Genomic DNA, 15703 nt, shown 5'->3' with positions numbered 1-15703 from the left:
GGGATTTAATCGGAGCTGTAGCCTCCAGCCTATACCACAACCATAGCAACATGGGATCCAAGCCACATCTGCGACATACACCACAGCTCACAGCAATGCTGGATCCTTAACCCACTGAGCAAGGCCAGAGATCAAACCCATATCCTCAAGGTTCCTAGTCAGATTCGTCAACCACTGAGCCACGACGGGAACTCCCCTGACAGACTCATTTTTAAGTGACCCAAGGAAAATACTGTTAGGAATACAAACTTGTGGCTTAAAAATCTCATGGATAAATATAAAGTACATCTAAAGTAAGTTTAGAACAAACTTTTGCTGCCCTCCCTCCAGGAGAGGGATGAGGGAGAGTGCCTGAACCTGTGCGAACTGCCCCAGGCAGGCATTTACTTCCAAAGGCGCCTGTTGCCTCTGACCCTGTTCCTTCCTCCTGAGGCTCCACAGCAAGAACAGAGAGAAGAGAGAAGAGACTGGGAATAAATGTGCAGATGCACCTGTTCTCAGGCCTGCTGTTTTGGATCACAGGGACCAGAGCAGCTGTCACTTGGGCCAGCCAGTGGCTGAGTCGTCCATCCCCTGCATTCCATTGCCCCTGTGCCTTCGTGGGGTGAGCAAACAAGCGCTACAAACACATTCTGTGCTGGTGCTGGGATTCGGGAGCCAGTGAGGACGGTAGATTTGGGGCGAGCAGCTTCTTTTAGGCAACTTGAGACAGCAGCCCTCACTTGAATCCCAACACCCCAGTCCCAACCCCCTCACCCCACTTTACTGGTAGTGAGACCAGGGCACACTCATAAACAACTTGCTAAGGTCCCAGAGCTGACACCCAGGCCTCCTGATGGCAGGGCCAAGCTGTTCCAGAAGCTGCCTCTTCCACGGAAGCTAGCCACCTCCAGGGGCACCTAGGCCGAACTCTCCATGTGGACAAATGTCCTGTGCTGACCCCACCCTAGGCCCTTGATAAGGGGGAAAAGCTGAGGCAGAGCAGGGGAAGCCAGAGGAAAAGGGCAGGACACGTGTATTTCATTTAATTCCAAAGCCACAAGACGTACTCTGGCTCATCTGTGGCCGACAGACTGTGTGTCAATTTCTGTTCACTCTTACACGGACTTGATAAAATAAGAAGACACGGATGGAGACAGGCATTGTGAACTCATAACTCAAAGCTCAAACCCTGTGAGCTGAAGCAAGTTCCCCCACTTAAGCCTTGGTGTTGTTTCCTCTAAGCTGATAAGAACACAGTTATTGCCAACTCCTGACAGTCATGCAATAGCAATAAGGGTACTGCATACATCGTCAGTATAATGCACGACAGATACTGCAGGGTTTTCAGATGCGTAAGAGAAAGAACACTTGTAAAACAGCTATAAGAACATCTGGCACATCATAAACACAAGGATAAATGCTCTGCACCTTTCTTAATCCAACTGCCTGTTTTTCGGTTGGGCAAACTCATTCTGACAATCCCCAGGATAAGAAAAGTCTTCCAAACCAGGGGTTTCACAGCTAGTCAGGCAGAGATCTGAAAGGTCTCGGCTGCCACTGAGACAACATTGTAACAATTCCTTACCAAGTTCAGCACTTGGTGATTCTAAAGGATTCTAGGGAATGTCCGCGGCTCTCAGTGCTATTCTCAGCACCCCAGGAACGCAGACCGTGGCTTTATTTTACAGCGTTGGAACTTGAGGCTCAGAGGAAGAAGCGGGCCTGGCCTGAGTGCTGACATGGCCAACAGGGTCCTGGTCTGGACGTTCCCCGTCTCCTGTCACCTAGATTCCCCTAGGAGCTTTCTGTCATTGCTTGTGTCGGTGCCCAGGGTCACTGGTTCTCCTAGAGATTCTTCGGTTGTGCTTTAGCTGTCACCTGGCACAGCCCTGGTCTGAGCTAGGGTAGGAGGGCCGGGGTCTGAGGCGAGAGGCCCCCAGTGGCCACGGTGCCACAGGGAACCTGAGCCTCCCTCGTTTGGGGAGGGCAGGCACAGGCCCTGGTACATCAATAGCAAGGGAGGGGTCCCTGGGGCCCAGTGACAGACTTGCTACCCAGCTCAAATGGGGCCATACTAAATCTACCCCAGGTTTCCCTGCAGCTGTGCTTCCTCTGCTCTGCTGAGACCAAGCCTAGTCAGCTCCTTCCTTCAGGAATCCAGGACTCACTGAGCCGCCCCAATTTACTAGCCCAGGACTAAAGATCTGAAGTAGACGTGTCTGTGGCTCTAGTACTTTGTCAGTTGGCCACTCACTCACTGACTCAGTCTGCCATAAACTGAGCAGCCAGGTACTAGGGGCTCTGGTCCATTTTCAGAGAAAGGAAAAGGACCAGGCTTGTCCTCCAGTGGGAAAGACGAGAGCTCAGATTAAGCATGCTCATGGGGAGTTTCCATCGTGGCACAGCAGAAATGAATCCGACTAGGAACCACGAGGCTGTGGGTTCGACCCCTGGCCAAGATCAGTGGGTAAAGGATCTGGTGTTGCCGTGAGCTGTGGTATAGGCTGCAGACACAGCTCGGATCCTGCATTGCTGTGGCTGTGGTGTAGGCTGGAAGCTGTAGCTCCGATTGGACCCCTAGCCTGGGAACCTCCACATGCCACAGGTGGTAAAAACGATGCTACATAGTCTACAGCTGCAGCAGGACTTGAGGAGTGAGAGGAGAGAGGAGAGAGAGGATGGGAGAGAAGGGATATGGGAGAAGGATGAAGGCAAAAGGGAAGAGAGAGCAAGGGAGAAAGAGAGAGAGAGCTTTCTGACCGTGCAGACCCTCCAAGTTGTCCCTCCTTGGCCATTTTTGCTCTGATTTAACTCATCAGAAATGCTTTTTGAAGATAGTTCCTAGTCATGAATGTAAACATAAGATTCTTGCTCTGGGGAAGCAAAAGCATCAAACGAATGACTTCCCAGGGGCTCAGAGCAGTAAAGCAGAGAGCACGTGGGCTGCAGCAGCTGGAGGCCTAGAGCCGCTGCCTCTTAGCTGGGCTAATGTGGGAGCTGACCTGTCCTCGGAGCCTTGGTCTTCCTCCTCCATAAAGTGGACTGAATTCAAAAGTGGAAAGTGGAGTTGTTATGGGAATCAAATTAAAAAACCCCCAGCCTTTCTAACCAATTAGGATTTTGTCCATCAAAACAACGTTCCTCATTAAAAACACTAATTGATAGGGGTCTCAGTTTAAAACACTTACATGAACTGGTATTAACCCAATATTAGATTTTGAAAAGCTCTTATTTAGGGAGAGTTAAGAACCCACACGACAGGTGCTACTGCTTATCTTTCCCATTTATTTTCATACAATAACCAGTATAACTCCATTTCTCAACCCTGGAGACGTGAGGGAGGCCTTTGTCTTCTCTTAGGTTTGAATTTTTTTTTTCTTTCTTTCTACATCCACATCTGTGGCCTACAGAAGTTCCCAGGTTAGAGGTCAAATCAGAGCTGCAGGTATCAGCCTGCACCACAGTCACAGCAACACTGGATCCAATCCCTGTCTGTGACCTATGCCACAGCTTGCAGCAACACCAGATCCTTAACCCACTGAGCAAGGTCAGGGATCGTACCCTTATCCTCACGGACACAATGTTGGGTTCTTAACCCACTGAGCCATAATGGGAATTCCTGGGCTTGAATTTAAGAACCACTGTAGCCTTTGTGCAGGGCAGGTGTGATCTCAGTGTTTAGATTCCAATAACTCTCCAGGTCTTCCCTTTTGTGACCTTCTTTTCCTTCTATGGGTTTAGTAAGAAAAGCAAGTCTGAATTTCTCCATAGAAGCACTTCTCCCACCTGTCAACTGTTACCAGCCAACATGATGCTCTCTAAAGCACCCTCAAGTTTGTGCATCTGTATGTGCACTTAACACACGCGTTTATACATTGAGTAGTTTGCCAGAAAATGGCCCTCAGCAGGCTCCCAGCTCATTCAAAACTTGTGTCAGATTAAAATAAAAATTACGGAATGTTACCTTTAAACTGTTTAAACAGATGACACAAGTATAAAACAGAGATAGAAGGCTGGTATGGAATACCCTGCCATCTAAAGATGGGACCACCATCTGCTAAGAGAGACCACCGCCAACTGCTGTCACAGCCTTTTACTAAGTCCTGCTGTCAAAGTCTCAGGCCCTGTCTGTCAGCAGCTTCCCTGCTCTGACCCCAGCACCCCTGGATCCACAGGTGGTCACCAAAAAAAAAAAAAAAAAAAAAGATGGAAGGAACAGCCCTCCCCTACTTCCCGGCATTACCTCCCCAACACCTCTCAGGCACAGACACTCAGACCTCTTGACGATGCATAGTTAAGGGGATGGAAAACAATTGCCTTTATCTCAGATCTACTGAAGATTTTCCTTAAGCTTGGAACCTGAGCTATTTTGCTTAGTCATAAAAATGCAAAATACCGTTCCAACAACAAATGTGAGTCACTCAAACCCTGGGATACCATGGAAATTCAGTAAATCACCAACAAAAGGGACTTCTGGAGGCACAATCCTCCCTTCTTCCTTTATTTGGTGCTCACAATGCAGCAGGGTCCAGGGAACACGGTCCAGCCTCCTCCTCTCTTTCTAAGTTCTAGGACTGCTGACTCTAGAAGGCTCATCAAGGAAGGTGACCTTCACCCAGCCACCCCTGCCCACATCTGCAGGGCATTTATGTACAGTGTGTGTAAATCCCTCCCCAGGGGTGCATGGGAATTCTCTTCCAGCAAGTCCATCTCCCAACTCCAGAAACATACTTGGAGAGTTGGCAAAAAGTCTGCACAAAAAGAGATCCTATCCAGAGTCTTGCTCTCTCTTTTGGCTTTTCTTCTCCCCATTGGTTTCTCTAGAACCTAAGAAGCAAATGGGAAGAAGTGGAAAGGAAAAGAATGGAAGGAAATAATGACTTAGGACTTATCCCCAAATCTCCAACCAGTAATGATAGGGTTTCCGGATGGCAAGTAGGAATCATTGCCACCACCACCTTCTTGCTGCCTCAGAAGGTGTAATCAAACTCTAAACCCAAAGGTTTACCATCCAAACCAGCCCATGTTCCCTCCACAGGCGTGTCTGGAAACCACACTCTCCACCACACTGTCAAAGCCTGGATTGCATTTTGCCATTAGGAACACAAAGCTGTAATTCTGGACCGCATTCCTGACCAAGGACTCTGAGAAGATTGATGCCAGAGGTGACCTGCCACGGCTGAAGAAGTCGACAGTGACACAGCTCCCACTGTCCAGGGAGTAAAACGAGGCTCCGCTTTCACGACGTGGACATAAACACAGAAACATATACTCGGGAGTCCTTCTGTGACAGGAAGGGCCCATGTGGCCACAACACCATTTCTGCTGTATCGACTTACATCCAACTAAAATACTGGTTATAAAGTAAGTTAACATTTCTTTGCTGGCCTATCCTAGAATTTAGAAGACTATGGACAGATGTTGGAAGTGGACCAAGGTTCTTAAAAAACAGACAAAAAAGACAAGGTAAAACTCATGTTTATCTTTCTCTTTCAATAAATTTCTCTTTAGACGTTCCCATTGTGGCTCAGTGGGTTAAGAACCTGACATTGTGTCCATGAAGATGTGGGTTCGATCCTTGGCCTCGCTCAATAGGTTAACGATTCAGTGTTGCTGTAAGCTGTGGCATAGGTCACGGATGTGGCTCAGGTTGCAGATATGGCTTGAAGGTGGTGTTGCCTTAGGTCTGCAGATGCAGCTCTGTTTGGACCCTTGTCCTGGGAACTTCTGTATGGCACAGGTGTGGCCCTAAAAAGAAAAATAAAAAAAAGTTCTCTTTAATATAAGTCTTAAAAATATTTTTAGTGTTTTAAAAACAAACAACACAATTTAAAAAAATGGGCAAAAGATCTAAATAGATATTTCTCCAAAGACATACGGATGGCCAAAAGACACATGAAAAGACGCTCAACATCACTAAGTAGAGAAATGCAAATCAAAACCACTACAAGGTACCACCTTACTCCAGCCAGAATGGCCATCATCTAAAAGTCTACACATAATAAATGCTGGAGAGGGTGTGGAGAAAAGGGAACCCTATTACACTGCCAGAATGGCCATCATCAAAAAGTCTACACATAATAAATGCTGGAGAGGGTGGGAATGTAAGCTGATGCAACCACTATGGGGAACAGTATGGAGGTTTCCCAAAAAACTAAAAATAGAACTACTATATGATCTAGCAATCCTACTCCCAGGCATATATCCAGAGAAAACCATACTTTGAAAAGATGCATGCTCCCCAATGTTCACAGCAGCACTATTTTCAATAGCCAAGACATGGAAGCAACCTAAATGTCCATTGAGAGCGGAGTGGATAAAGATGTGGTACATATATACAATGGACTATTACTCAGCCATAAAAAAGGACAAAATAATGCCATTTGCAGCAACATGGATGGACCTAGAAACTATTATACTGAGTGAAGTTAGATGGTGAAAGACAAACATCACATGATATCATCTAAATGTGGAATCTGAAAAAGGATACAAATGAACTTATGTGCAGAATAGAATCAGACTCAAAGACTTTGAAAAATTTATGGTTATCAAAGGGGACAGGTTGGGGGGTAGAAGGGATGGACTGGGGCTTTGGGACTGATGATATATGCACACTGAGGTATACGGAATGACTGGCCAACAGGGACCTGCTGTATAGCACAGAGAACTCTACCCAGTATTCTGCGATAATCTATATGGGAAAAGAATCTGAAAGAGAATGGATACGCATGCCTGGATCACTTTGTTGCACAGCAGAAATTATTGCAACCTTGTAAATTAACTATACTTCAGGAAAACTTAAAAATATTTTCAGTGTTTTTAAACTCATGGAGGGGAAGGTCCATACTTGACACCAACTGGACAGACTGCATAGTGTCCAAAGCACCCGCCAGTGTCCTCCAGTCAAAACGGAGGGAGGCTTTCAGTGCCCAAAGCTGCCCCACAGAGGGCCCGTCACTCATCTGAAAACCAGTTGGGTTTCTACTGATGCTTTCATTTCCCTAACTTGGCTAACTTCCCTGGTGCCTGCTGTTTTCATTAGGGGCTCATTATCAAAACAAATACTCTAATAAATATACTCACTAAGTTTCATTTTTTCTTTCAGAAAAATCACATTTTGGTTTGCCTTTGTTTTAACTTACCCACATTTTATGTCCTTAGGTGCCTTTAAATGGCGCAGAAGGCCTTCAATTAAACAAACAAACCATTAGGCTAAGACACGAAGTCAAACAGGGAACAATTAGCAGGTTAATAAATCTAGTCACTTAAGAATTTTAGCCTTGACAAAGATACTCCAGGGGCAGATAAATGAAGATATTCTAGCCTAAGGAAGCCCCCGCACTGATGACTCAGTGCAAATACACTGAAATACACTCTACTTCAAGACCTTCTTAAATTCCTGGGTTCTGCAGGAATTTAGATTTATCATCCTTCAGGCTCTGTCCTGGGTCAGGAGGCCTGGTTAACTGTTGGGGACATTTTTCCTAGCGTGGGAGGAGGAAAGAAGGAATGTTTATTGGGGGGCTCTTGAGAGGTAGTCTGCGGGTTTTCGGCTCAGTCCCGTGAGCCTTGAGCCCCCAGACGTGGAAGGAGGTGGAGGGGGCCACCCTCCATGCTACCGAGGACACACATGCCTCTGTTTCTCTTTCATTCATTCACTGAACACACGCTCACATAACAGGCCCCATGCAACATGCAACAATGAATATGACACGGTCCCTACCTGCAGGGAGCTTCCAATCTGGCAAGGAAGACAAAGCAATGAGAGAGACTCCGTGAGAGTAAAAAACTTTCTCCTCTCCCCTGAGGCCTGCATGATGTACTCCTGCCCTCTCTCTGAACCCAGTCTCTACCACTTGGCGCCCACTCCCTTTGCTCCAGCCTCACCTTCCCTTGATTTGGCAGATTTTTTTTTTTTTTTTGTCTTTTTGCCTTTTCTAGGGCCGCTCCCGCAACATATGGAGGTTCCCAGGCTGCGGGTCGAATCAGAGCTGTAGCCGCCGGCCTATGCCGGAGCCACACGATGTGGGATCCAAGCCACGTCTGCGACCTACACCACAGCTCACAGCAACGCAGGATCCTTAACCCACTGAGCAAGACCAGGGATAGAGCCCACAACCCCATGGTTCCTAGTCCGATTCATTAACCACTGCACCACAATGGGAATGCCCGATTTGGCCGATCTTGTTCCCACTAGGGGCCTTTGAACTTGATGTGCCACCTGTGTGGAGCACCCTTTCTCCAGTGCATGAAGTCTCTGCTCCAAAGTCACCTCCCCTAAGAGGTGTCTTCCATGACCCGACTAAGAAAGGATCCCTTCCACCTCCTCTCTCTTCTTTTCTTTCTTTCTTTCTTTTTTCTTTTTTTGGTCTCTTTAGGGCCACTGCACCCACGGCATATGGAGGTTCCCAGGCTAGCAGTCCAGTTGGAGCTACAGCCGCCAGCCTACGCCACAGCCACAGCAACACCAGATCTGAGCTGCATCTGCAACCTACACACCAGCTCATGGCAACGTGGGATCCTTAACCCACTGAGAGAGGCCAGGGATCGAACCTGCAACCTCATGGTTCCTAGTCAAATTGTTTCCGCTGCGCCATGACAGCAATGCTCACTGTTCTCCTTTCTTAATGGCACGTGTCAGTATCGGTTTAAGCCAGGTGTGGATGATTGCCGTCAGAATGTAAAGGGCCTGAAGGCAGAACTTATCTGTCCTGCTCACACAGCTTCCCCGGGACAATGCCTGGCACCAAGGAGCTGCTCAGTAAAAATTTGCTGATAAGGAATCACACTGATAGAGGAGGTACAGCTGGCAAGAGAATTCATCCCGGGGGAAGGGACACGAGTGGAGGGAGTTAGATTTGGGGAGGAAGGGGTTATAGAGGAGAGAAGGCAGAGAAAACAGGGAGAAGAGGCTGCACAAATCACCTCAGCGTGCTGGGCCAGCAATTTCTGGATGATTACAAAACCCCAGCAAGAGCCTAAAGAGGTGAGAAAGAGCACCCATGCCTGGTCTTCAACAAAGCATCTGCCCAGCGCTCCTCTTGTAGAGCAGCTCTTGAGCAGGCTCCGCCCTGGAAACCAGACCAGGGGAGGGAGAGGCATTGCCAAATGGCACCCTCTTGTGGCCAGAGCCCCAGAACCGGGTGCTGGAGACCATGGCTTCAGCGTGTGGCTCTACGCCTCCCTCTTCTGACTCTCTCTTCCCCTTATCCAAGCCAAACAAGCAGGCAGACAGAGAAACAACCACCCACTGTGGCAAAGTCCATCCTTTGGTAAGAGTGCTCCTTAGATCTGGCATTTTGAATAGTTTCATCTCTTTCTCTCTTATTTTTTAGGGCTACACCCCGTGGCATATGGAGGTTCCCAGGCTAGCAGTCAAATCAGAGCTGCAGCTGCCAGCCTACATCACAGCCACCACAAGGCAGGATCCGAGCTGTGTCTGTGATCTACACCACAGCTCACGGCAACGCCAGATCCTTAACTCACTGAGTAAGGCCAGTCTACAGAACCTGCACCCTCATGGATCCCAGTCAGGTTCTTAACCCCCTGAGCCAAAGTGGGAACTCCTTATCTCGTCAGGGCCCTGTTGGACAGTTCTAACAGCGCACACTTACTGAGAACTTCTCAGTTCGGAGGTCATCAGCATGCTTGTTAATTTCACCCTCACAGCACTGGGGGTGACTATCAGTGTCCCGATCTCTCAAAAGAGGAAGGGGAGGCCCACAGACAAAGGAGCAGCCCTGTGACAAGGCTGGCGAGCGGTGGGCAGGACTCACACTGGGCAGTCTGCTCCACGTCCACACTCCAGCCGTGGCCTGGTGCCACACAGAGGGGACAGAAAAGCCAGGCCTGAGCAGCTGAGGGAGGGGCCAGGGTGGTGGTTGGTACAGCAGGGGACAAATGCGACAGTCATCTCCTCCCCCTGAGCTGCCTCAGAGACTGCAGCCAAAGAAGCTGCCAATAAAGTGAGAAAAACTCCACAGCTGGGGGTGCGGGACGTGGACTGGAGCCTCTGGGTTCCCTGGGGCGCGGAGCCAGCGGTGTCACTGTGCCAGGCTCGGCCTGCCCCGATCCTGTGCAGACAACCCCAGCGCTGCCTGTTCTCAGCCTCCTTCACCATTTATGGTATCTGAGCCTCTGTCTGGCCTTCACAGGCCAGTAAATCCCACACTGGGCTGTTCTCAGAGCAGACCCAAACGGCTCTGGCCGGGTTCTTGCTGGAGACCTGTTTCTACCTCAAAACACGCTTGGATGAGAATCCCACAGACCTGGGGGCAAGGAGGACAGCCCCAGAGTCTTCTTGATCCCTCATCTGGGGACCCCCACCTCCAGTGGAACCATCAGCTCAGCTGGGTCTCGCTACTCCAGTCTCAACGCGGGCAACCCAGGACAGGCTCTGGATGAGCAGGGCCATGGGCCGCAGACCCATCACACGCCCCTCTGGCCCTCTCTGCCATTACTAGACTTTGCAGGGGTGGGTGGGCACTCTTGGATCCCCAAGGAGAGCCCCAGTGGGAAGGTGGAAGTGGCTCCCTTGGCCTGGATCTGCTCCCCTTTCCCTTGAGTCTCATTACTACAACTTCCCGAGGCCCCTCAAAGAGCCATGAGTGAGATCTGTGGGGAGAGGGGGCATGGGATGTAAAGCCGACTGCAGCTGACAAGCTCCGGGCGCCAGAGTCAGGCTGTGACTCAAGTGGGAGTGGGAAGGGCCTCCGGGGAGGAAGCAGGGATGATCCCGAGTGGTGAATCCATGCTGGGCACTTCAGAGGCATCCTGGAGGAATTAGGCCGGGAGTGTGCTCCACCTGGCACAGCCCCACACGAACCTGGCCACAGCCATGTCAGGGCATCTGTGCCACGCCTTTATCCCCAGGGGGCGACATGGCCCAGCCCTGGGGGTGGGGGCCCTGTCCCTGGGGCCAGAGGACTCACACCCTGGAAAAGGGCAGGGAGTGAGCAGGGGCTTAGAGACCAAGGTTCAAAAGGTCCGCATGGCTCGTCAGCATGGGATGCTTAGATGAGTGACACTGACCTCTTGAGACCTCCCCATAGGAGATGGGAACAGCACTGCCCCCTGCCTCCTGAGGGGCTACTGAGAATCGAGAAACGCCAGGTGAGATGACAATGCCTAACGAGGTAATCAGCACATGGTCTTTCCTTTGGCCCTTTCAGTGAAACCACCTCCTGGGGCCTCCTGGAAAGCACTGCTCCACTACAGGGAGACTCTCCCCAAGGCGCAGAGCCATGGGGACGGCACCAGGAGGGCATGTCTCCAGCTAGTCTGCTGGCAAAGCAGGCACAGTGCACCTGCTCCAAGCTCCCAGGGCCCAGTGACTCAGGAGCTGGGGGCCCGGGCACAGCCGAGGGTGGAAAAAGCCCTTCCCCAGCACTGTCACCACGGCCGCTGATACCACAGACACCACAGCCCCAACAGCTGCCTTGAGCCTGTGTCCCCTACCCCGCCCCGTGACTTCCTGGGACTTAAGCACTTGGCACTGATCAATGTATGACCATGATAATCAGGTTACTGGACACCAGGCTGCTGAGGTACAAGAACAAGCCTGGGGTGGCAGAGCAGGGGTAGAAGGAAAAGGGGGACACACTGTGACACTCTGGAAGCCTCGGTACTGGTCCTTGGTACCCAGTGTCCCCCCAGTGCACGAGGGGCCATTTGCAAGAGCCTAAATCCTACGGAAACAACCATCGTTCAGTGTGCGCGGTTTGTTGCCCACCAGAGCAGGAGCTTCCCGAGCCAAAGGTGTCTTTGCCTTTTTCCCTGCATCTCCCCTCAGACCCAGTGAGTGACAGAGTGATCGCCTGGCCTTGCAGGCCCTGATCACAGCAAACTCCTAGAGGCCATCACCGCCCCCCGCCCGCCTTCAGGTACAGCTCCCCTCCTCCAAAGCAGATGTGTTGGCAGGAAAGATGCTTCTCCAGAGGTGCCCAGGGGTTCCTACCATGGACAGTGACACGGGCGCTGCAGGATACCCGCCCCAAGGTGTTCTCGGCCAGACAGGTATAGGTGCCGTTGTCCTCTGGGAGGGCATCCTGGATGTGGAGCTCGGCAACACCAGCCTCGCAGGTGGAGCGGGCGTACTGGATGGGCTGCCCTGTGGAGGGAAGCGCAGCAAGGCTCAGGCCAGGGAGCCCCTGGTGGTGGGGTGTGGGCCCTGTCCTTAGTGGGGCTGCTGTTGTCATGACGCCGACCCTCCCTGGACCCACTCAGGGTTAATGAAGTGTCAGGATCACGCCCAGCCAGCTGGACAGAGGCCGGAGGAGGGGAGAAAGAGGCAGGTGCTAGGAGGTGAAGGAGAGGGAGTGATTGCGTGGGTGGAGGAGCAAGACTGGGGCTGGTAGGACTCAGGGGAAAGATTCTGGAGGCATCTAGAATGCGGGAGGGAAAGGGGCCTAGCTAGCTCTGTGCATCCTGTTTAAATAAACAGTCCCCAGATCCACATGCTAGACTTCACAGAATTCTGAGCGTGGAAAGAATCTTTCAGGGTCATCTGGCCCAGAGCCCAGCCTCAGGCAGATCAGACCTCACCCAGACTGTATATGAGGCTGCTGGCTCCTTTGAGAGGACTCCAGAAACAATGACCCCAATTTCCCACTGCAGATATTTATCAGAAGCGATTCTGCACCCTCAGCCTAATGCGGCAATGAAACGCATTTTAGGATTTACAGAAATGATAAATACAGGGAACTAAAAACGACTCTGGTCCCTTCTGCTGAGAGTCTCTCGAAGGAGGGACCCTTTATGAAAGATCGTAGAAAGTCCTCCCTTGAGACAGAAGTGTGTGCTAGGAAATCCAGTGGTTTCGCTAATGCTATATGTTCCTGGGATTTTTATCATTCCAGGATGCAAGCTTTCATTTCCAGGGGGAAAAAAAGAATCTCACGACTGAAGGTTTTGGCCTTAGAGCAGGAATGTGTCCGTTCACCATATAGGAAGCAACTGTCAGTTGCTTCCTTTGTCAGCCCCAGGGTCCTGGTTTGCACTTCATAAAACTGGGGGTGGGCAATGGGAGAGGCAGAAAGCACAGGAAGAGGTCCTCTCCCTGCAATGCAATGTTTTCTGCACATAGCAACACTTCGCATCTCCATGACAGTCGAGCAGAGACTGCCAAGCAAGCCACAGGGCCAGAGGGAAGAGATTCCACTGGCCAGATTGCACCTCATAAAAATGGGGCTGGGGGCAGAGAGAGCCAGGCACCAGGATCATGCTACTGAGAGGAATGAACACTGCTGTGTGTGTGTGTGTGTGTGTGTGTGTGTGTGTGTGTGTGTGTGTGTGTGTGTGTGTGAGTGAGAGAGAGAGAGAGAGAACGAGGGCCCTAAAAGGGCTCTTCCTTGAGAACGCCAGTACATTCCATGACTGCCATCAAAATGCCTCTTTTGCTAAAACCTGTGCAGACAAGCTGCTTGAGAGCGCTCCTTTTACTGGAGCATAGCTCATTTTGGCTCCACAAGCAAAATGTGGAATGGTGGCCCCAGAAAGGAGTTGTTGGCTCAGGGCAGTCAGACCTGGGCAACACAGAACTCCCAGCTCCAAGACTGGTTAAGACCAGAGGTGGCCGCCAAGGGCCCTCCCACTTGTGCACTATTGCCCTCTAGTGGGAAGAATGTGGAAATGCCAAGTTCACCAAGAATAAGAAGGGGGTTGTGGAGGAAGTGGGGGGTGTGGGGGGTGTGTCGGGGTTGCTTTTCAGTCTGAAGGGGTACAGCAAACTCCCGCTTATGGGCCAGATCCCACCTGCAGGCTGTTTTTGTGTTGCCCCAGAGCTAAGAACAGTTTTTACATGTTTTCAATGGTGGGAAAAAGTCAGAGTATTTCATGACGTGTGTGAAAATTGTATGGAAATCCTATTTGTGTCCATAAATAAGATTTTATTGCAACACGCCCACACCCCTTCATTTATATTGTCACTTGCTGCCCTCTGTGCCATGACAACAGAGTTGAGTAGTTGTGACAGAGACTGGCTTGCAAAGCTAGACATATTTACTATCTGGCCCTTTATAGGTACTGTTTGCTGACTCCTGGTCTGGCCCATGAGCCAGACAGAAGGTAACCTCTCCTATTCAGATCCACCCCTGGTCCTTAACACCCATGCTCTGCTCCAGCTGCAAGGAGGCTGCTTCCATGCAGACATGTCTTGGGATCCGATAGGAGCTCTGTCCGTAGTAGGGATGAGGGGAGGCCCCAATTCTCATCTTCCTGCCCAAGAAGACTAGACCTAGGAGGACCCTAAGGCAGCTTCTCTCACTGACTAAAGACTGTTTCTAGCAAAGCCTAAGCAAACTGCACCAATGAGGTAGGTTCCCAGGCAACACGGCAATGACGTAGACATGACTGGAACTATTTGGTGACAGGCGACAGGCCACGGCTCCCTTAAGGAGCCTATTCCGTCAGTTGTGAGAGCTGATGAAGACTCTGAACCTTCCTATAGCCCACCTCCTCAGCAATAAAGGAGCTGAGGCCCAGAGAGGTAAAGTGGGGCGTCCAAGGCCACCCACCCTCTCAATATGGAGAAGGACGAGTGCCCTTGGCTCCTGACTCCTGGCAGGTATTTCTCCATCCTTCCTGTGGCTCCCCAAAGCAGACCCCGACCAATTTCATCACTGTTATGAACTGTTCTCGGTTGTAAAATTAAGAGTTCTCCCATGCTTTTGGAATTGAAAGGCTTATTTTTTTAAGAGAAGGGTTATAATATATAATAATTATTTTTTTCAAAGGACCTCATTTGGCAAAAAGAAAAAAGTTGGCATGTCTCATAGGAGTATAATGTTATAAAAAATTAATCACAGAGTTCCCTTCGTGGCTCAGTGGTTAACGAACCCTACTAGGATCCATGACGATGTGGGTTTGATCTCTGGCCTTGCCCAGTGGGTTAAGGATCCAGCATTGCCTTGAGCTGTGGTGTAGGTTGCAGATGTAGCGTGGATCCTGTGTTGCCGTGGCTGTGGGGTAGGCCAGCGGCTGCAGCTCCCATCTGATTTGACCCCTAGCCTGGGAACTTCCAAATGTGGCAGGTGTGGCCCTAAAAAGAAAAAAGAAAAAAGAATTAATCGTCCATGAACCCCAAAACCACCTGCCACTAAATAAAAAGCAAGATCCCATGAGCAATTGCTAGAGTGGTACATTCATCTGCTGGTGTATTTTTTAAATTTATTGACTTAACAAATATTTCTTGAGGGCCTACCATGAGCCTGGCCCTATGAAAAGGAACTAAATTGCTTGTGCAATTAACTGTTGACAGTTGTAGATAAAAGCTCTAATCTAACTTTAACCACCGCCACCCTGCAAGGTAGGTGGCATTATTCTCATCTTGCAGATGAGGGGCTCCAGGTTCAGATGGGAGTAAAACCTGTCCAGTGTCCCCAGCCAGGCACTGGCAGACTCCAGGTCCCAAGCACAGAAAGATCCTGTGCTTCCTTTTTCTGCATAAATGGCTCAGAGTGATGTGTGGGGAAGCCAAGCGAGAATAAGCTGGGGTGGGGGGCACTCACCATTGAGCAGCCAAGTGATCTGGGGCAGCGGGGTCCCCTGCACGGAGCATTGCAGCACGAAGTCCTGGCCCTCGACGACAGCACAGTCCTTCAGGACACTGGAGAAGGATGGGGGCGCCTCCGTCACAGCCAGCCCTGCCAGGGCAATGAACAGAGAAGCCATCTCAGATTACAGCCGGCCACTCTGTGGCTGATGTCTCACAGCACTCGGCACC

The 15703-nt window shown here is 50.4% G+C and overlaps 1 protein-coding gene across 2 annotated transcripts in view; it reads right to left on the bottom strand.

Moving 5' to 3' along the window:
- The window catches only part of MYLK (myosin light chain kinase), a 190026-nt gene that overhangs the window by 97861 nt on the left and 76462 nt on the right, over positions 1–15703 (bottom strand). For both annotated transcript variants that reach the window (XM_047790591.1, XM_047790599.1), the window contains exons 9-10: positions 15489–15623; positions 11939–12091 (exon numbers count right to left, since the gene is read on the bottom strand). In XM_047790591.1, coding sequence (XP_047646547.1) covers positions 11939–12091; positions 15489–15623 — 288 coding nt within the window. The remainder of the gene's footprint in view (positions 1–11938; positions 12092–15488; positions 15624–15703) is intronic.

This window comes from Phacochoerus africanus, chromosome 1 (assembly GCF_016906955.1).
Source record: "Phacochoerus africanus isolate WHEZ1 chromosome 1, ROS_Pafr_v1, whole genome shotgun sequence".
Classification (NCBI taxonomy): domain Eukaryota; kingdom Metazoa; phylum Chordata; class Mammalia; order Artiodactyla; family Suidae; genus Phacochoerus; species Phacochoerus africanus.
Note: the sequence above shows the minus strand (reverse complement) of the source record. Positions and strands in the feature narration are given on the sequence as shown.